The 21,941-nt window shown below is 45.6% G+C and overlaps 1 protein-coding gene across 2 annotated transcripts in view; it reads right to left on the reverse strand.

Moving 5' to 3' along the window:
* Positions 1-1,543: 1,543 nt before the first annotated feature.
* aqr (aquarius intron-binding spliceosomal factor) overlaps positions 1,544-21,941 on the reverse strand; it is a 58,849-nt gene continuing 38,451 nt past the window's right edge. The window contains exons 31-36 of one of the 2 annotated variants that reach the window (XM_039009687.1): positions 16,995-17,165; positions 9,474-9,559; positions 5,634-5,808; positions 4,351-4,464; positions 2,092-2,175; positions 1,544-2,061 (exon numbers count right to left, since the gene is read on the reverse strand). In XM_039009687.1, coding sequence (XP_038865615.1) covers positions 1,777-2,061; positions 2,092-2,175; positions 4,351-4,464; positions 5,634-5,808; positions 9,474-9,559; positions 16,995-17,165 — 915 coding nt within the window. In that variant the 3' untranslated portion in view covers positions 1,544-1,776. Of the gene's footprint in view, positions 2,176-4,350; positions 4,465-5,633; positions 5,809-9,473; positions 9,560-16,994; positions 17,166-21,941 lie in introns of both variants that reach the window. The other variant, XM_039009686.1, reaches the window with a different exon arrangement.

Raw genomic sequence — 21,941 nt, forward strand, 5'->3', positions numbered from 1 at the left:
AAAAAATCATGGTTGTTGTAAGTTTAAAAAGTTTGTTGCACTGCACATGCAGAACCAATGCAGAGAAGAATCTGGGGATTTATGGGACAAGTCTTGATGTAAAGGGATATTTATCATACAAATAATTGAATTAATTAACCCTGTAATTGTTTATGGATTATGATTTAAACTGTGTACAAAACATTAGGAACACCTTCCTAATATTGAGCACCCCCTTTGCCCTCAGAACAGCCTCATTAAATCGGGACATGGACTATAAGGTGTCAAAAGCGTTCCACAGGGATGCTGGCCCTTGTTGACTCTAATGCTCCCCACATTTGTGTCATGTTGGCTGGATGTCCTTTGGGTGGTGGACCATTCTTGATACACACGGGAAACTGTTGAACGTGAAAGACCCAGCAGCGTTGCAGTTCTTGACACACTCAAACCGGTGCACCTGGCACCATAACCTGTTCAAAAGGCACACATTTTTTGTCTTGCCCATTCACCTTCTGAATGGCACACATACACAATCAATGTCTCAAGGCTTAAAAACCCTTCTTTAACCAGTCTCCTCCTCTTCATATACACTGATTGAAGTAGATTTAACAAGTGAGATCAATAAGGGATGATAGACTGACCAGGTGAAAGCTATGTCATGGAAAGCGCAGGTGTTCCTAATGTTTTGTACACTCAGTGTTTTACTGACACATAAGAGATATCTATTCTAGGCTGACTAGAGTACATTTGCTTTCATGTCGCAGAGGCTTTGAAATCAAAAATGTACATTTTTTGAATGTCTAAACAGCCTTTGAAGATGACACCTGTACACTGAAACAAAACTGTATAATCGTGTTACATACATTGCTCTCAGTGATAACCATTTCCCTGAATCTAAGCAATACGTGTTCTCTAGCTTGGCTTCGTTCAGGTCTGTTGAACCACCACGACCGTACTGTGACATGAGCAGCTATTGTAACGGTTTTGATCAGGGCCGTCACACTATGGATGCGATCTCTCCTCTCAGACAGTGGGGGTGTAGCTTGGGGGGGGTTACAGGCTAGCCTGACGTATGTAACAGCTAGTTAACCTCTGGTGCATGATAATGCCTAAATTCCCAGTCTGTGTTGCGAGCCTGCAGGTTGTGGCCTCTTCACACTACCAGGACCAATAAGGCCAGAAATGGGATTCAGGGCAGGGTAGGCTCTAATCCACCACCAAAATCTCAGTGAACTGTGTCCATTTGTTTCCAAATACGGATATGGACACTGATGATTTGAGCGGAGTTGTGAGTGATACACTATGTCTGATGTACCGGCTTCTCTCCCCCCATGGCTTCATGTGCACGGTGACTGACCTATAAATCCAGCTTAGCGGCAGCTTGTCCCAACGCTATTGGGCGAGCCAATCAGATTGACAGATGACAGTGACGTTGTCTGAGGGCGGGGCAGAACGGTAGTGTGTAGACTGGAAGAGTAACATGATAGGGAGATTTGAAATGGGATGGCTGGGTGTCTGGGAGTGTGTCTGCAAATGTATGTAGAAAATTAAACTCAATACTGCATTCACATTGAGAAGTATTTTACTAAAAAAGTATCGATTACAAAACAGACCATTTCGGAAAATCGAATTAAACATTATCCTCAAGGCTTCAAGACATGTTCACGGCTTCAGTAGATTTTTTTTTCTAAAACAGGATAATCATTTTTAGCTCCAACCTCTTTTCTAAGGGACAGTCCAGTTCTGGCCCCATCTATGGCCAGATAAAGCAGTGCAGAGGCCCACAGAGAGGCCCCACTAAGGTGCTTCCGCTTCGTCACTCTCCTCTCCATCACTGTCGCTATCTCGGCCAGGGTGCTCTGGCATTTTGGGGTGCTCCTCTTGCACCTTCTCTGGTGTCTCCTGTGGGGTCTTCTCTGTGCCGGTCTCCCCTGAGGGCTCCTGCTCCATCGGGGTCTCTTCCTGGTTCTCCACTTCAACTGGGGGCTCTTCCTGGTTCTCCACTTCAACTGGGGGCTCTTCCTGGTTCTCCACTTCAACTGGGGGCTCTTCCTGGTTCTCCACTTCAACTGGGGGCTCTTCCTTGTTCTCCACTTCAACTGGGGGCTCTTCCTTGTTCTCCACTTCAACTGGGGGCTCGGCTTGGTCCTCCTCTGCCTGGGTCTGCCGAGGGGGAGGCAGGAGCTTCTGCTGTTGCTGGGCATGGAAGAGAACACAGGGAAAGAGAGGAAGGTAAGAAATGTGGGTGTCACCATATCATTCCTACATTTATTAAAATGTTCATATCTTGAATTCATGACAAAATATCTCGTAGACAAGACGCTAACAGATTTTCCATGCTGTACAAAGGAAACAATTTCTATCACTGCTCGTCTCACCCCCCCCCCCTCTCTCTTTCCTCCTGTCTCCATCGCTTTTGCCCTCATTCCTTCCTTCCCTTGCGCTCTCTGGTTGAGGACAGAATCTGTGCACATGCCTTAGGGACAGGTTAGGGAGGGGCACATGTCTCCCTGTTATGTTTGGAAAACAAAAGTTCGCTCTCCACTGCAGCCCTGCCACTTTAGGCGGGGGATGAGAGAGGGGTGGGGTAGCTTAGCGTCACCCGTTATCACCCCTCCCCCTCCTTTATCCTCCACTCCCCACGGTGTCAAACAAAAGAATGCACTGCTCTTTTAATTAAAACTCATTCTGGTTCCCTCATCTAAAATGTTAGGCTCGTGGCCTGTTAAGGCTCGGCATGTAGAACTAAAACAATTCTCTTACATCTGACCTATTTCCACCACTGCATTAAAGTTCTACAAAATACAGACCCTAAAAACAGATGAGGGATAATGATACTTAAGACCTGGATGAATTACTGTAAGAGGTTGTATTGGAACAGGTGTGTTTGTGAGAACCAGTATTTACCGGTCTCAGGTGTGGGTAAATAAACTGATAGGTGACATTGGAGAAGCTAGGTGCATCTTTCACTGCTGGACTATTATCCTGCACTCAGTCTGTGCTAGGGGAGCTAGCCTAGTCTTTCCAATTGCTGGTGTATGGTGTACTATGGTAGTTACCCGTCTGTCTGTACTGCTGGGTGCAGTGGTCACCCGTTACCCGCCTGTCTGTACTGCTGGGTGCAGTGAGGTCACCCGTTACCCGCCTGTCTGTACTGCTGGGTGCAGTGAGGTCACCCGTTACCCGCCTGTCTGTACTGCCGGGTGCAGTGAGGTCACCCGTTACCCGCCTGTCTGTACTGCCGGGTGCAGTGAGGTCACCCGTTACCCGCCTGTCTGTACTGCCGGGTGCAGTGAGGTCACCCGTTACCCGCCTGTCTGTACTGCCGGGTGCAGTGAGGTCACCCGTTACCCGCCTGTCTGTACTGCCGGGTGCAGTGAGGTCAGTAGTTACATGTCTGTCTGTACTGCCGGGTGCAGTGAGGTCAGTAGTTACATGTCTGTCTGTACTGCCGGGTGCAGTGAGGTCAGTAGTTACATGTCTGTCTGTACTGCTGGGTGCAGTTAGGTCAGTAGTTACATGTCTGTACTGCTGGGTGCAGTGAGGTCAGTAGTTACCTGTCTGTACTGCTGGGTGCAGTGAGGTCAGTAGTTACATGTCTGTCTGTACTGCTGGGTGCAGTGAGGTCAGTAGTTACCTGTCTGTACTGCTGGGTGCAGTGAGGTCAGTAGTTACCTGTCTGTACTGCTGGGTGCAGTGAGGTCAGTAGTTACATGTCTGTCTGTACTGCTGGGTGCAGTGAGGTCAGTAGTTACCTGTCTGTACGGCTGGGTGCAGTGAGGTCAGTAGTTACCTGTCTGTACTGCTGGGTGCAGTGAGGTCAGTAGTTACCTGTCTGTACTGCTGGGTGCAGTGAGGTCAGTAGTTACATGTCTGTCTGTACGGCTGGGTGCAGTGAGGTCAGTAGTTACCTGTCTGTACTGCTGGGTGCAGTGAGGTCAGTAGTTACATGTCTGTCTGTACTGCTGGGTGCAGTGAGGTCAGTAGTTACATGTCTGTACTGCTGGGTGCAGTGAGGTCAGTAGTTACCTGTCTGTACGGCTGGGTGCAGTGAGGTCAGTAGTTACCTGTCTGTACTGCTGGGTGCAGTGAGGTCAGTAGTTACCTGTCTGTACTGCTGGGTGCAGTGAGGTCAGTAGTTACCTGTCTGTACGGCTGGGTGCAGTGAGGTCAGTAGTTACATGTCTGTACTGCTGGGTGCAGTGAGGTCAGTAGTTACCTGTCTGTACTGCTGGGTGCAGTGAGGTCAGTAGTTACCTGTCTGTACTGCTGGGTGCAGTGAGGTCAGTAGTTACCTGTCTGTACTGCTGGGTGCAGTGAGGTCAGTAGTTACCTGTCTGTACTGCTGGGTGCAGTGAGGTCAGTAGTTACCTGTCTGTACTGCTGGGTGCTCTGGATCATGTGTATGTACATGTTGTAGACCAGGTTGGCCATCTCCGGCATGTTCTTGATCACCTGGTCGGGCTGGGACGAACGAGGCTCTCTCTGGAGGAGGGAGAGAGATGGTTTACCGTTTATTCATTTCTCTCTTCAGTCCTCTTCAAATCGATTAGTTTAGACCACTTACTATTAATGTGCCTACAGTGTGAGAGTGAGATACCAAGAGGGAGTGAGAGGCAGAGAAAGGGAATATGCAAATAGGAAGAGAGCCTGGTGGGTGAGTTGAATATTCTCTCAGCTGCATTAATGCCCCCTAAACATAAGTACTACGCTGGCATTGCAGCGGTCCACTGGGCTGTGTGTGTGTGTGGTGGGAGCAGAGAGCTACCGCATTGCAAAATAAGACTGCCCACTAGGCACAGATGTCAATTCAACGTCTATTCCACATTGATTCAACCAGTGGGGGCGCAGTAAAGTCTGTGGGTGAGCTGAGCTTAACTGTTTCCCCTTAAAATGATTTTTCTGCAAGTTAAGGGGAAACAGTTAAGTGCAACTCACCCACAGCATTACAATAACTATACATTAGCCAAATCACGTTTCACTATCTCATGCTATCAAGGGCAACTAAGCATAGACAAACTGAATATTACATGATTTCTCTATGTGCTTTACAACAGGTCCCAAATAAGTGTTATTATATGGTCCATAATGAGTAAGGCTCGGAGCGGGATGGGAAAGATTCCAAATCATTGGTTCTGAGGAGAAAGTGGAGCGTCCGGGACTGGACTCTTTCTGATAGGTCAAGGGGGGCACATGTGCGCCCCTAGAAGAACTGTCCCCCCGGGAACTGGAGCTCTTGTGTCAGTGTGTGTACGCCGTCTAGCAATATCCTGGAGGGGGTATGGGTTGGGGTAGACTGGCTATCTGGTGACCTTTGGGGGTTAATAACAGACTGTTCCCCCCTGTCTGTCACAGTCCACCTTTATCTGAACGGTGTTAACTGACTGGGCCGGTGGGTAAGAGGCTGGATAGAACGAGAGGGGGAATTCAGACAGGCAGGATTAGGCTGCAGTGGGGATGAAGGGGCATGTACTATGCAGGAGCTGGAAAGGGTACGGCATAGAAATGTCTGTGAGAGAAAGTGTTTGAGTCAAAGTGTTTTGCGTGTAGTTGTGCATGTGCCTGATAGTGTGCATGTCATACAACACATATTCAAGCTTGCATGTGTGTATTCGTTTGTCTCTGTGTGTGATTGTGCAAGTGTGTGTACTCACAGGCTGTCCCTGTGTGTAGTATTCATTGGGTCTGATGTGGAGCTTCATGGGTCTGGCAGTGAGCTGGTTGAAGGCAGGAGTCAGTTCAAAGCAGTTCTGGAACAGACTGACCCGTCCAAAGATGTAGAGGCCAAGTCTGGACCTGGACATGGCTACTACCAACCGTCTCACATCCCTGTGGAGAGAGGGAGGGGTGAGAGAGAAATGACATTTTAGACCACTTAGCGCATTTAGCCTATAAATCACAAGCTTATACACTATCTACACAGCCCTTCCACTCCCAAAGCAAGTGGGTGAGAAAAATATTGGAAAGGAGCAAAAGGGACAGAGATGAGAGCAGGAGTAGAGAGTCTTTAAAGAAAGATAAGGCGGTGAAGGTGAGGAGAAATACAAAAATAGAGAGGGAGGGGCGGATGGCGAGAGGAGAAAAAGCAAAGGGCAAGGAACGAGAGGGAGAGAAAAAACAGCAGGAGGAGCGACAGACAAAAGAAATGAGCAGAGGGGTGAGGAGATAGGCTACTTTCTTTCCAGACAGTGGAATTAAAGGATTAGCAGGAGGGAGAGGGGAGTCTGGAATCTTCTCCGTTTCCCTGGCTGTAATACAGCCGTGCCGTAGTGGCGTGTTTAATAAAATATTGTTTACAGCTATACTCTGCTAGTCCTGGTCCCCAGGGAGGAGCCAGTGACATTATGGGATAGATACATGCCTCATTTATCTAAGCAGCCATGATAAGACAGCACACATTAGCAGCACAATATTTCATTCTAATTTCAACTTCTGGACTATATGGGTAAAAGCAGGGAACCAAATGTTCACAATGGGCTGCTGGTTAACCATTATGTTACAACAGCAGGTTTATCTATTGTAGTCAGACCTTAGCGAGGCAGTAGTTCAACCAAGACAAAGGCAGGTAGTTCCAGTCCAAGTTACAGGTAGAAAAATCTAATGACTGTATAACAGCTGACTGTAATACCTTCTCCAGCTCCACTAATGCGGATCCTGTCAACATGGGCCGAGGTGAAGGCTTTTGCGTGGGAAGGAAGAAGATTGCTCTGGCTTATTCAAGGAGCTCTGGTGAAAACCTTTGTCTCCGTGTGCAAAAGCGCTACACAAACGACAAGACGTGGAATGAACACAAGTAGACCACGAGATGACTCTACACTTGTGTGTTCGTATGGTGTGCTGTGTTAAACTGTGTGTCGACGTGTGTGTGAGCGTACTAGTGTGTGTGTGTAGTAATCTCTTTTATTAACAAGGCAACAACAAGTCAAGAATGTGGACCATGGAAAAGCTACCTAAAAACACATCACTGCCACAGAAACAAACCACAAGAGCAGCGCTCCAATCAGCAAAGAGCCTGACAAGAGAGGAGCCAATCAGAAGCAGGGTAGGGGACGCCCACCTGGGTGGTTCCTTGACATAAGCAGCCACGTAGAGGGGCAGTGAGTCTGTCTGTGCCTGTCGAGGTGTGTCGGTCTCCCTGCATGTCTACTCTCTGGTGTGTGTGTGTTTCTGTGAACATTTGTGTATACCTCCACATGTGTGCTGTTGTGCACCTGTCAGAGTGTGTCTGCGTCTGACCCGGTGTGTGTGTGTGTGTGTGTGTGTGTCCCAGTACATGCGTGCGTGTGATCCTGTCAAAGTGCGTCTGTCTATGTATGTGTCCCAGTGTGTCTCTCAGTGGGAGGGCTTCTCCTAGACTGTCAGATCGAGGGGTCAGCTTGTCATACGGTCAGTTGCATGGCAGCGGGCTGCTATGAGCAGAGTGAAGCGAGGCAATACCGCAGCGTGGGAGAGACAGCAGGGGGAATTTCCCATGAATCACTGCTTTCCCACCCATTCAGAAAGGCCACCAATATATGAATTAAGTTAGCACAATCAGTCACAGAGATCCTCTCTAGCTTGATGTATTTCTATACTCAAAACAGACAAGTAGGCAATGTTGTAATTGAAGTGGTCGTTTGAGAATTCATAGGGGCATGTTCAACAGTGGTTTAATGTCTATCATAGTATAAAGTAGACAGCCATTCAAAAAGAACACTTGCAATGTCGCATTGATGAAACGCTCATGTCTTGCAGTTACAACACAGCATTTCCTCTCCCCTTCAGTAGATAACTCTAGGTCATAATAGAGGTGTTTTAAAACCCACTCCACATATAAAGAGACAGAGAATGAAATGGGAATTAGGCAGAAGTGTGTAATCTCCTGTGTGAGACAAGATTAAATGGGAGATAGGCGAGAGGAGTGCATGCCTGGGTGCCGACAACATGACAAACTGGCGACTCTCCCTGGCTCACACGCACCACTTCATCACCAGCCCATCAATCTACTCCTTTATCAGACACACAGAGAAAAGGGAGTTTAAGTGGTTTTTTGGCCCTGGATTTATACACTTGCTGCTAAACTAGAAGAGGCTTCAAAAGAGAGGATGGCTTATTCATCCAGCCAAAGCTCCATTTGGAGACTTCAATTTCGGTCGGCCGTGTCGTGGCTCCAATGGGGTAGGCCTTCATCCATAAAAACACATTACACCAGCACACCCACCACTATATATCACAAGCAGAGGGAGAGTATGTGTACGCATGGCCTGGTACAGAGAACTAAAATACTGTGGCAGTGTTTTGCCTGGTGTTTAATATGCAGCGTATTAAGGAAGAGGGGCTCGTCGGTATCTCACAGCAGCCTGGAAATGAAAGGTGTTTTCACTAGGTATCAATTCAGAGAGAGCGAGAGGAGGACAGAGGGAGGGAGAGAAAAAGGAAGGAGAGAAAGAGAGGAGAGAAAGAGAGGAGAGAAAGAGAGGAGGGGTGGAGAGAGAAAGAAAGAGAGGGGTGGAGAGAGAAAGAAAGAGAGGGGTGGAGAGAGAAAGAAAGAAAGAGAGGGGTGGAGAGAGAAAGAAAGAGAGGGATGGAGAGAGAAAGAAAGAGAGGGATGGAGAGAGAAAGAAAGAGAGAGAGGGAGAAAGAAAGAAAGAGAGAGATGGAGAGAGAAAGAGAGAGAGGGATGGAGAGAGAAAGAGAGAGAGGGATGGAGAGAGAAAGAGAGAGAGGGATGGAGAGAGAAAGAAAGAGAGGGATGGAGAGAGAAAGAAAGAGAGGGATGGAGAGAGAAAGAAAGAGGGATGGAGAGAGAAAGAAAGAGAGGGATGGAGAGAGAAAGAAAGAGAGGGATGGAGAGAGAAAGGAAGAGAGGGATGGAGAGAGAAAGGAAGAGAGGGATGGAGAGAGAAAGGAAGAGAGGGATGGAGAGAGAAAGGAAGAGAGGGATGGAGAGAGAAAGGAAGAGAGGGAGACAGAGAAACAGTAAGAGAACAAGAGTAAAAGTAGACGTGAAAAGGGAAGCGAAAGAGTAAGAGAGGGATAGAGACAGGGAGACTGACAAAGATGGTAAGAAAGAAAGAGTTCGAGATAGAGCAGAAAAAGACAACTTAACACAGGCGAGTGGTTACCAACAGGGCTCTCTGAACCTGTAATAGGCTGTTTTACAAAAAGCCTTTGATGGTAAAGCTGCTCTTTGTTCGATACTCTCACCCCAATCATCTTCACACAATGCTGCAGCTGAACTTAACAAAAAATGGTTAGTGCGGCTGCACGCTCTCCTTTTTTTACCTCCTCAAAAGCTGACTTCATCCACCCTGTGCGTGACATGAGAAATAAGTCTGCAAAGACCTAACCAACTTTTAGAAAACTCCACATTTATTCATACCAAGAGACTCTTTAAAAAGACCTATTTAAAAAAATAAAATAAAGAAATAAATAAGCTCCTCTGGGGGGTAAAGTGACTGGTGTGGTGGATTTCTGCATGTGTTAAAGTGTGTGTTGTGTGGTAAAGTGCCTACCTCAGATGTCCCACAGCTCTGGTGCGGACCAGTGACAGGATGATGTAGTCATTCTGCTGACCCTGAAACCTGTCCACCGTCGTCACCTAAAGAGGAACACACACATCCATTATTTAACACACGTCTTTAAATCAGGCCAATACCCGCAAGGCCGCGGGCCCGATGGTATTCCAGGGTGCGTTCTCAGAACAGCTGGCAGGTATATCCACAGTAATTTTCAACCTCCACTTGTCTCAGTCTGTAATCCCCACGGTAAGATGTCCACCATCATTCCTGATCCCAAGAACTCTTGGCTTCATTGTGGCTTCATGCCACAATGACTACCGCCCTGTAGCACTCACATATGTGATCATGAAGTGCTTTGAAAGGCTGGTTACGGCACACATCAACTCCATCATCCCAGACACACTAGACCCAGTCCAATTTGCATACCGCCCCAGCAGATCCATAGGCGACAATCTCAATTGCACTCCACACTGCCCTCACTCACCTAGATAAGAGGAATGCCTGTGAGAATGCTGTTCATTGACTACAGCTCAGCATTCAACTCCAAGCTCGTCACCAAGCTCAGGACCCTGGGACTGAACACCTGCAACCTGGAATTCCTGACGGGCCAACCCCAGGTGGTGTGGGTAGGCAACATCACCTCCAACACGCTGACCCTCAACACGGGGGCCCCACAGGGGTGTGTGCCTAGTCCCCTCCTGTACTCTCTGTACAGCCACGACTGCGTGGTCACACATGACTCCAACGCCATCATCAAGTTTGCTGACGACACGAAGGTGGTAGGCCTAATCACCGGCGACGATGAGACAGCCTACAGGGAGGAGGTCAGTGACCTGGCAGTGTGGGACCGGAACAACAACCTCTCCCTCAACGTCAGTAAGACTAAGGAGACCACAGGAAACAGGGGGGGGGGGGGGGGGGGGGGGCACGCCCCAATCCACATCAGCGGGGCTGCAGTGGAGCGGGCCGGGAGCCTCAAGTTCCTTGGTGTCCAAATCACTTAGTGGTCCAAACATGTGCACAGTCGTGAAGGAGGCGCAACAGTACTTTTTCCCCCTCAGGAGGTTGAAAAGGTTTGGCATGGGCCCTTAAATCCTCAAAAAGTTCCACAGCTGCACCATTAAGAGAATCTTGACTGGCTGCATCACACCTTGGTATGGCAATAGCACCGCCCTCGATCGCATGGTGCTACACAGGGTGGTGTCAGGTGGTGTGAAAGGAAGAAACCGGAAAATCATTAAAGACTCCAACCACTCAAGCCATGGACTGTTCTCTCTCTGCTTCCACATGGCAAGCGGTACCGGTGCATCAAGTCTGACACTAACAGGCTCCTGAACAGCTTTCATCCCCATGCCATAAGACCACTAAATAGATACACAGACTGAGTTGACCTTTCTATTTTATTCTTATGTATGTCTCTATGCACAGTCACAGGGCCCTACACACTAAGCACACTGATACTCCAACACACATTCAAACACTCACTCCATTTCCTCATACACACATACTGACTCTACACACTCACTCATCATATACACTGCTGCTACCCTGTTTATCATACATCCTGATGCCTAGTCACCTTACCCCATACATATCTACCTCTATCGATCCAGTACCCCCCCTGCACATTGTAAATGTGGTACTGGAACTGACCCTGTATATAGTGTGCTTACTTACTTTATCATGTTCTTATTTCTTATGTTTATATATTGTGTGTTTTTGTTCTACCTTGTTATTTTTAGTATTACATTATTGAGGTTAGAGCTGGCAAGAAAGGCATCTTACTGTACCTGTGCATGTGACATTAAAACTTGAAACAACCTGCAAAGTGCTAGCGCTGCGGTGGCTGGTGTGTTCTGCAGTAGATTAGTGAATGAGTGCATGTGTGTGTTGAGGATGGCCGGATTTAGTTCCGATGTTTACGAGCGAGAGTGTGAGCTGAGCTCCCACCCTAAAAATCCAGAGAGCAGCGGATCTTCTTACGGAGGCGGGAATGCTGTGTGTTGTTCCTGCTGTAATCATGCTGGGCCACATGGAGGCAGGGGGGGTGTAATACGGTTTAGAGGGGCCCAGCCCAGGGTGTTTACCTACAGTACCCAGGCTGCTTACCTGGCCCTCACAGACTCAGGGTGACAACACACACACAATTTATGGCTGTTAAAGGAGGGAAATAGCCGGTATTTCTGAAGCCGAGGAATCGCGTGTCAGGCGAGTTGCTTTATCCCCGGCAATCCTGTCCTTATAAGAAGCACATTTCAAAGAATTCCTTTTCCTTGCAGTGAGGAAACAAGCTGATTTTGGGAGGCTTTATTGTCAGCCTTACGCAATAGTGTTGCATACAGTATCTAATAGGTTGAGCTGTTCAATAAAGTAGTTAATGACGACTTCAGTTTATATAGCTAGACCCAGGCTGTCTCAATCAAACCCCTCATCCATCAACCTACGCTTTGCGCATTGCAGACAGTTCAAGACCTTACCAGTGAACCATTCATGTTGACGAAGGGTCTAGGTGGTGAAGAATGCTAGATGGGTATCCCAGTAGCAAGAGACTGGTCTCTTCTCTTCCCTCTGGCGTATTGATCCACTCAGGAGAATGGAAGAGCCATAGAGCTTCAGAACAGAAACAGCATTAAATAAATCATCCTATCGTAGTCTTTTCTTTTGGTCTAATGCACTATTCATTGACTTGGGAGTCCCATAAGCCAAACCCCCCGAGTCCCCTTATGGGAGAAAGGAAGGCCAGGGAAAGAGGGAGGTAGAAAAACCAGGAAGTGGACCAAAATTTATTTAGATCTCCCTGTTGCTATAAAGAACAGGTGCAGCACCAGAAGCAACAATGTCACTTTTACCACAGCGTGAGACTTCGAGATGTGTCTGTTCAGACACTATGGCCAGTCGCTCTCAGGACCTCCCACCCACGTACCGGCCTACTGTTACCCCACAACACCCACCCACCCAATGGCATAGCCTAGTGGAAACTGAAGGGGGAAAATATGCTGTGCAATTTCAGCCAAAATGCTTCACCATATTTTCCAGCGCAGAGCAACGGCTGAAACATTTTATTTTTAGCTCTGGGAGAGAGAGAGAGGGGGCTAGATAGATTTCCCCAGGGCTTTTGCATTGTGTTAAGTTATTTATGTGAAATCTTCCAGGGAGGGAATTGCAGAGGTCATGACTTCATGGCAAGCAGCCAGGCACACATCCAAGGGTAGTGGGATCTGTTCTAGTGTGTACACACACACACACACACACTAGAATCCCTGACAGAAGACACCGACCAGAAAGAAAAAAAACACTTGCTCTCTTTCTCATTACTGTCATACTGAATCTCAGCAGATGGTCACCTGATTCAAATATTCATTGTTGTATCTCTGGTCTCGCTCTGCTCTCCCCTTCTTCCCTCTTGTTCATGTGCCTGTAGGTAACTACTGAAGACCGTAAGCAGGAAATTCCACGGTAACAGAGTGACACTGACTCATACAACCATAGGTACAAGGACAACTTTGAACAATTTCCACAGAACATGATGTATTTTTTACTTGAACAGTGCAGATGCAAATGTTGGTAATAGAATGATGACACCAATCCGGCATCTGCACTGTTCTTCAAGTAGCTGTTTTTTTTATGTAAAATGTTCTGTGGAAATTGTTAAAAGTAGTTCTTGTACATATAGTTGTATGGTTGATTTATTTAGCAACCAATGTTTTTTGTTTGACATACATTTTAAAGCGAAAAATCTGAGTCTCCGTGAAACTGTTTCCGGGGAATTGCCCATGCCTAATTGTTCCATCTTTCACTTGGTTGAGTGGGTTCCCAGGGCTATGCTGGGGGTAGTGAGAGGTCAGCGACCCACACAGAGGTGGCAATGGTAGAGAATTATAACCATCTTTATGGTTATAAACCATCTTCCAAACTCTGAGTCCATCTGTATGAGTGTCCCTGTGTGTAGCAGCGCCCTACCACTGCTTTCAGAAAATTAACCCACCGGGAGAGAAGGGGAGATTGATTTCAGTGCAGGCTCCTAACATCCCTCCACCTGTCATTCTCCCTCTCCCTTCATCCCTCCCTACACAGCGTCGTAGTGAATAACTAGGTGGACTGATTAACCTTATCGCTTTTGTTACGGGTTCTATCAATGTCAATCTAAATTAGCCCTGACCCGCCTATGGATGTGTATATGAGCGCGATCGCTCTAAATCGAGTTTGCATTAATCAAACTCGATTTAGCGTTTGTGCATTAATCAAATGACCCCGTCACCCAGTTAAAGTAGTAGGTTAAACACAGGAAACGGCTTTAGTGTTTATAAAAATATCTATTCGTTACCATTCTAAAGTCCGGGTTTGGCCGGTGTAGGCAGTCATTGTAAATAATAATTTGTTCTCAAATGACTCACCTAGTTAAATGTATATATATTTTTTAAATAAAGTATTTAAAGAGAGCACTTTAACATTTCCCCAGTAACTACAACAAGTCCTTAAAAATGCATAGTATGCTAAAAATTTGAGATATGTTAAACTTGCTACCGATGCATATGTATGTGAACAGTTCCTAAGACTCACTGTACTGTGGTCCACAGTGGAATATAGAGCTATTCAAACCCAGGGCCTTGAGGTGCATAGCACAACACTGCAGATTTTCATCATTCACCTCTAACAAGGGACGGCTTCAGCCCCGGTTGGAACACTATCTGGCTAATCAGTGGCAGTTTCAGTTAACTGACTAAATAAAGGAAACACTTGATTAAATTAGGGATGAAGTATATTGAAAGCAGGTGCATGCACACAGGTGTGGTTCCAAAGTTCATTATGAAATTAACATCCCATCATGCTTAGAGTCATGTACAGTGCATTCGGAAAGTATTCAGATCCCTTGACTTAAAAAATAAATAATAATCTGCGTTGTCTTGGCTGTGTGCTTAGGGTCGTTGTCCTGTTGGAAGGAGAACCTTCGCCCCGGTCTGAGCGCTCTGGAGCAGGTTTTCGTCAAGGATCTTTCTGTACTTTGCTCCGTTCAGCTTTCCCTCGATCCTGACTAGTCTCCCAGTCCCTGCCGTTGAAAAACATCCCCACAGCATGATGCTGCCACCACCAAGCTTCACTGTAGGGATGGTGCCAGGTTTCTTCCAGACGTGACACTCAGCATTCAGGCCAAAGAGTTCAATCTTGGTTTCACCAGACCAGAGAATCTTGTTTCTCATGGTCTGAGAGTCCTTTAGATGCCTTTTGGCAAACCCCAAGTGGGCTGTCGTGTGCCTTATACTGGGGGGCTTCTGTTGGCCACTCTATCATAAAGGCCTGATTGGTGGAGTGCTGCAGAGATGGTTGTCCTTCTGGAAGGCCCCCCCACAGTGGAACTCTGGAGCTCTGTCAGAGTGACCATCGGCTTATTAGTCACCTCCCTGACCAAGGCCCTTCTCCCTCGATTGCTCAGTTTGGCTGGGCGGCCAGCTCTAGGAAGAGTCTTGGTGGTTCCAAACTTCTTCCATTTTAAGAATGATGGAGGCCACTGTGTTCTTGGGGACCTTCAGAAATGTTTTGCTACCCTTCCCCAGATCTGTGCCTTGACACAATCCTGTATTGGAGCTCTACAAACAATTCCTTAAACATCATGGCTTGGTTTTTGCTCTGACATGCACTGTGGGACCTTACATAGACAGGTGTGTGCCTTTCCAAATCATGTCCAATCAATTGAATTTAACACAGGTAGACTCCAATGAAGTTGTAGAAACATCAAGGATGATCAATGGAAACAGGACACACCTGTGCTCAATTTTGAGTCTCAAAGCAAAGGGTCTGAATACTTATGTAAATAAGGTATGTTTTTTTAAATGTTTTTTTATACACTTGCAAATTTTTCCGAAAAAACTGTTTTTGCTTTGTCATTTTAGACAAAGCTGTAACGTAACAAAATGTAGAGAAGGTCCAAATCTGTGTTGCCTTACCCTCATGGGCTGTCCAAAGAATGGGTTTCGGTGTATTTACATGGTTTGGTGTGTGTGTCCGGGTTTCCGTTAGCCGGTAAAAGCCGTTTTTTGGCCGATCTTTTTCTCAAGCTGATAAATAAAATAGGCAAATTTGCAATCCCATTGCAAAATAATGCTTTTTAGCCTATGAATTTATGAAAATACCAGTCGATGTAAATACAGCATATACTCATCGGTCTATAGGTACATTTACATAATTTTGTGGAATTAAATTGCTGTGTATTTTCGGTAGTCGTTATGATTCTTATTCATCGCACACGCACAGCATACAGATACAGAGCCTAGTTAGAGAGGAAAATCTGTCAGACAGCGTGAGAGCTGCTGCTGCTACAGCTCCTGTTGCTGCTGGAGTGAAACGTGCTTTTAGAAGCTCAATCATTAAGCAACAATTCTAAATGCAATCGCGTGCAAAAATTGTTTTGATGGCCACGATAAAAAATACCTACTATTTTATTTTTCAAACTGGTAATTGAAGCGCGTTTCCCATTCAAGTGCATAGGCAACGGTAGGCATGCATCAGCACGTCACACGACTTTGCAATGAGCTGGAGGCGGTACGCATTTTTGAAAACATACCTAATTGTGTGAAAATATTAAGTAAAATATTCCGATTATGTCGTACCGTGCTTCAAAGTAGCCTAGTCAAAATCAGTTTCTATAAATGTGGAGGCAATTACTCTTTAAAGACTTCCATATGCCATTGAAAAAAGTAGCCTATTTTTCTCATGTTCTATTGCTTTCAAAACAACTTTGTTTCATTGTTCAGTAGCCAAAGGAACAATCCCATTCATATTAGCAACCCATGCTAGTTGCTGCATCTTTAGATCTCCCATCTTTCAACATTGATAAGGGATAATTTAATCTCTGTCACATGAAACTGCTGGCATGTGCAGTGCACTTTTGACAACGGTGTTCTCCCGCTAATAGCATTATTGAACTTACATTTGTGCGTGGTCTACTTCCTTGTGCACATTGCTTAGCTTATGTGAAGAAATAGTTTATCAACATTTTAAGTTAATGTTCTGATCCGTTGCATCAGCCTCATTCATTTTTAATGTGGTTTTTCCCCAAATGTCTTGTATGAATTTGGGATCTATCGTCCCACAACTGTCCCAGAGTCTGTTTGGAATTTCTTTCTCAACAAGCTGACCAATAGAATAGGTAAACTTCTCTACTATGGGGGAAAGTAGATTGACAGGCTAGTGATGTTATTTGTTCCTCATCTTGTCTGAGGAAAAGTATATGTGGACAGTTATTCTAACATCTTCAAAGCTTCCTCTGAGTTGCATGTTCTGTTAAGATGAATTACCATCATCTACATGTGATTTCTGTCATTCTGAGCACAGTGGGTAAAAGCCCTACTCAGGTTACGCACCCAATACATATGGGTCCGGTACATTTCTCAAATGTCCAGTAAAATAAAATGCTGCCGGTCAACTCTGGTGTGTGTGTGTGTGTGTGTGTGTGTGTGTGTGTGTGTGTGTGTGTGTGTGTGTGTGTGTGTGTGTGTGTGTGTGTATATGAGACCTTACCTTGTTGGGCTGTCCAAAGAAGGGGTTCCCAGCACAGCGCTGGTTGATGACGTCTCTGATGAGGTGTTTCTGTCCATTGTAGGTGGTGAGGATGCTGATCCTGTCGGCAGGGTAACCCAACAGACGCATGTACATGAACAGAGCGACACAGTACTCTGCCTCACCCAGATTCTAGAGGGAGGGAGGGGAGGGCAGGTTAGATAACACGTTTTGCACACAGAGGAAATTAAACAAAATACTATTACAAATACAAAAACCAATTTCCTAGCGTATGAGAATGTTTTCCCCCTACTCGTTTTAATGGGCCTATATTACATAGGGGAGAAAGTGAGATGATTACAAAAGTGTTCATGTTCGTAATACAAATTTATTTCCACAGTAAAGTCGAACTCTTTTAGTACCCAGAGAGCATCCGTCCTTTAGGGTAATGTAAACCATTGTGTGTGTATATTAAATCTGTGCCCAAGCGGTGGTTGGTGTGACACACAGTGGGGTTTGAGAGGCATCTCTCCCCCTCCCCAGCCTGGGCCTCTGCTAGACAGCTAGCCATGGAATCTCATCAAAACAACATACCTCTGTTTCTGTTCCCTCTGACCTGGATGGACCCCATTAATATGACTAAGGCCAGGAGATTTTCCTGACTATGTGATCTGACCAGGAAATACTCTGGGCCCCAGTTTGAAGCCCAGAGACACTCCCTAGGATACAGACATGCAGTAAGGCACATATATCCACCCATCAGAGCAGACATCTGTGTGTGTGTGTGCTTGCGTGTGGCGTATCCAGTAGTTGTGCCCGTCTGTCTCATGTCACTGCTTAATACAAATGTGATCTAATGTGCCCAAACTCCAGATATCGCAGTAACCATGGCAACAGCTGCCTCTGCCCATCGCCTCAGTTTGAGTGTAACGGCCCAGGACTGGCATGTGCCTGAGAGCAAGGAAGATGGGAAGGAAAGAATATGTGGCTGTGGCACACTCCTCTACCCCTTAACACTAAAACCGCTGGGCCTCAAGGGCCCCACCCCTTCAAGCTAATGAGCAGTCATTCTGACTGCAACATTATAACAGTGTAATTAATACATTTCATATATGCTATCGCTCCCCAAAAAATGTGGTTGTGTTTATGAAGGTCTAAGGCACGGTCAGCAAGACGCGCGGTCAATCGATGAAAACAGCAGTAGTCTAAACATCTTTTTAAGCACCAAGTGTGCTGGATAGTGAAAATCAGCACAAACGCAATAGTGGCATTGTAATAAATATAAGTGTCAATATGACAGCAGTCAAAAATAGTCTATTTATACGTCAGATACTGTGGCGAATTTGTCTGTTTCTTTGTCATCAAAATGGAGGTAACGCATGATCTCTGAAGCGACCCGGTGACATGGTTTCTCCAAAGAAAAGTATCCCATACATGTCTGACCAGAAGCTCTCCATATACACACTCTTCCCACCGAATGCTCCACGGTACAGGATGGAAATGAATGCTTCCCAGCTCATCAACAGACAGGGTCTCCTTGCTTAGCCACAGTAAAGTCTCTGAATGCTGTAACATGCCCATGTCACATAAACAATGAAAGCTGGTGAGGGCATTGCTGATGTGTTCTGCTTGAGATGAAGGGCCTGCTGTCTCACTGATGACATTTTGTGCTGATAAATTGTCCCGTAGCATTGTCACTGGCTTGTTCCATCTAAAAACAGTGCAGTCCTTTCCTCTCTCCTGTCTCACCGTTTCATTTGGAAGTGGCACTTGCTCAGTGTGCACTGTTCTGGCTTTTTTGTGCCTCGGAGGTGTAGGTTATTCAGGCTGAGGCTCAGAATCAGGAGAATAATCAGAAATGTCATGATTCGTTTCTTTCTCGCCAGAGTTTTCATTCAGATCTTATAGCAGCACAAACGCAGCATGTGCATCCATCCATCTTGGTCTTCATGCGTAATTTACAATGGCAAGCTCTCACTGTGTACTCCAAGTAGACTGATAAAACTGCTTGGATTTGGTGGAAAGATAAAAAAAAGTCAAATATACCAATACAATGGCCCACTCTGTTCTTCATGACAATTGGTGATTACATAATTTTGCATTGTTCGCTCCCTTCACTCATCATACGTCATTTCATTGGTTCTTGTGTGAGAAATTAGTTTTGGTATAGTTTAGGTTCAGTTGAGGCAATTATGTGGGTGATTATCAACTGGGCACGGCCCATTACACTGTCGGGAGAAGGAGCGGAGCAGACCCAACTGTCAGGAAGATGAGCAATAGGGGGAAAACCCATTAAAAAAAGACATGCCACCATAAAACTGGTTATAACTCGTTCCGTTAGTGACATTAAGATTTTAACAGCAGCAGCATGTTACGGTATATAGACTTATTTAGGAAAAGCCCGTGAGGGAGGCATGACTTTAAAAATGGCAGATTCATATGTTTTTTCATTCATGAGCAGTCAAAATTACTGCCTTAGCGGTTCTAGCATTTAGGAAAATTAAAGAGTTAAAAGTTCTCAGTTGAACTACTGTAGAATCAGGGCTGAGTGAAAGATACTGAGAATGTAATGGACTGGTAAATACACAGACATGCTAAAGTAATCCATCTAATGTTAACCTTTTCCAATGACCAGTGACTTCAATCTCCTCTAGCTCCCATCAGTGATCTATTGAATAATGAAGTGAGGCTAAAACCATATACAGTATAGTCCAGTGGTTCCCAATCTGGGGTACATGAGAAGGCTCATTAGACCATTGGCCTACTGGTCAAATCCACCAGGGTACTTTGTGGGTTTTCAGGACAGAACAAAATGTAATTCGGGGTACAGTATCCAAAAAAGGTTGGGAATCACTGGTCTAGTGTACATCACAACCATACCTTGTGTGTCATTTTACAACTATATGAGATGTGGATTAATAAGGGGAAACATTTTCATTTTATGGCCCATTGCAAGTGTGTGTACAGAGCAGGGGCACTCACAATGATCTTGAGGGGTTGCAGTATTAACGTAAAATGTACTTTAGCAAATGAGCCATGCCAAAGAGACAGGGGGATAGATCTGTTGGCTAGGTCTCCTGTTGCTAGTGCCCAATGGAGTGCCTTGAGCTGGAGTGTGTGATGGGGGGAGGGGGCTGTTTGAACAGCTGTGACGGGCATTCACCACACTTTGACACTATTGCCTCTCCAGAGTCCAACTCACCCCTCTAATCTCTTGATGTGTGTGTATATGTGGTGGGGGCCACTACCCCTCTGGTCTCGGGACAAGAGTGCTTAAGGGGGGTGAGTATTTATGAGATGTGGTACATTTCCTTGAAGCGCCTGAAAGTGGCAATAGGAAAACAGAGAGGAGCTCATGTGATCTGATGTACAGACCGAGAGACACATGCTCCTCATTTAACCAACAATGGGCAGATTCAGCACACACGCGCATACCAGGGTTTCCGTTAGCCAGTAACAGCCGGTTTTTAGCCCCCCCCCCCAAAATATGAAAAAACGATAAATCTAATTGCCGCAGGCCACTTGTCCGGGAGAATGAAAAAATCCCATTGTGAAATAATGCTTTTTAGCCTATTCGTTGCCGGAAATACCAGTTGAGGAAAAACATTTGACCGGTCATGCTGATCGGTCTACAGGTTCATTTGCATAATTAAATTGCCTAGTGTATCACGTTCACAGTATACAGATACAGCTCTGTCATATAGCTGCTGCTACAGCTACTCAATCAGCTTGTTCGTTGCTGCTGGAGTGAAACAAGCTGAAACAAGGGAAATTATTGCGCAACAATTTTAAAAAGCAATCACGTGTTAAAAACGGTTTTGATGGCCACGATTAAAAAGAGCTACTATTTAATTTCGCAACTGGTAATTGAAGCGTGCTTCCCATTCGCCATTTAAGTACATAGGCAACGGTAAACACGCTTCAGCGCGTCACACACCACTTTGCAATGACCTGGAGGGAGTATGCATTTCAAAAACATATACTTCAGCTCTTAAAACCGGGACGTTTTACTTCATATTATGAGGCAAGTCTTACCTCGCTTCAAAGTAGCCCCGGCAAAATCTGATTCCGACCATAGAAACGTGGAGACAATTCTTTAATAAAGACCTCCATATACCATTGAAACCAGAAGCTTATTTCTCTCATGTTCTATTGGTTTTCAAATCAACATTGTCATTGTCCAGTAGCGTAAGACTACATCTTTATATCTCTCCTCTTCCTAGATTTCTAACTGCTATTTTCTAATCAGTCACATGAAACCACTAACATCGGAGGTGCCATTTTGACAAGGTGTTTTCCTGCTCATGGCATTAGGGAATGAACATTTGTGCCTAGCCTAGTGCTGGTGTGCGTTGGTGCGCTTATAATGTGAAGAAATAATCGTTTATCAACATTTTAACCTAAACGTTCTGATCTGTTGCATCAGCCTCATTGCTTTTAAGTTTTTTTTGGTTGTATGAATTTGGGATCTATCGTCCCACAACTGTCCCAGAGTCGGTTTGGAACAGGCCATTTCTTTCTCGCACGGACAAGCTGACCAATAGAATAGGTCAACTTCTCTACTATGGGGGAAAGTAGATTGACAGGCTAGTAATTTTGCTGTTATTTACTCATCTTTCTGGCTAAGGAAAAGGAAATGTGGACAGTTATTCTAACATCTTCAAAGTATTATTGGCTGATATACCGTTGATACCAGAAACTGTGCAGGGTCTGCGGGATACAGGTTAAGTATAACTATAAGAAATATAAGATGTCAAATAAATGATATCCAGCTCAGAGCTCCAGCTATACATTGGTTTTGCTAACTTGCTTCTTGGTTACAGCAGAGACATTCAACCCTCTCCTGGGTCAAGATCTCTGTTGCCTAAATTGTTTTGTGCGTCCCCCCAGAAATAGCCCCCCTTTTTATACCCAGGTATGGCACAGAAACGGTATGGCACAGAAACGGTATAGCAGCATGAACATCTG

This window comes from Salvelinus namaycush, chromosome 15, assembly GCF_016432855.1.
Source record: "Salvelinus namaycush isolate Seneca chromosome 15, SaNama_1.0, whole genome shotgun sequence".
Lineage (NCBI taxonomy): Eukaryota > Metazoa > Chordata > Actinopteri > Salmoniformes > Salmonidae > Salvelinus > Salvelinus namaycush.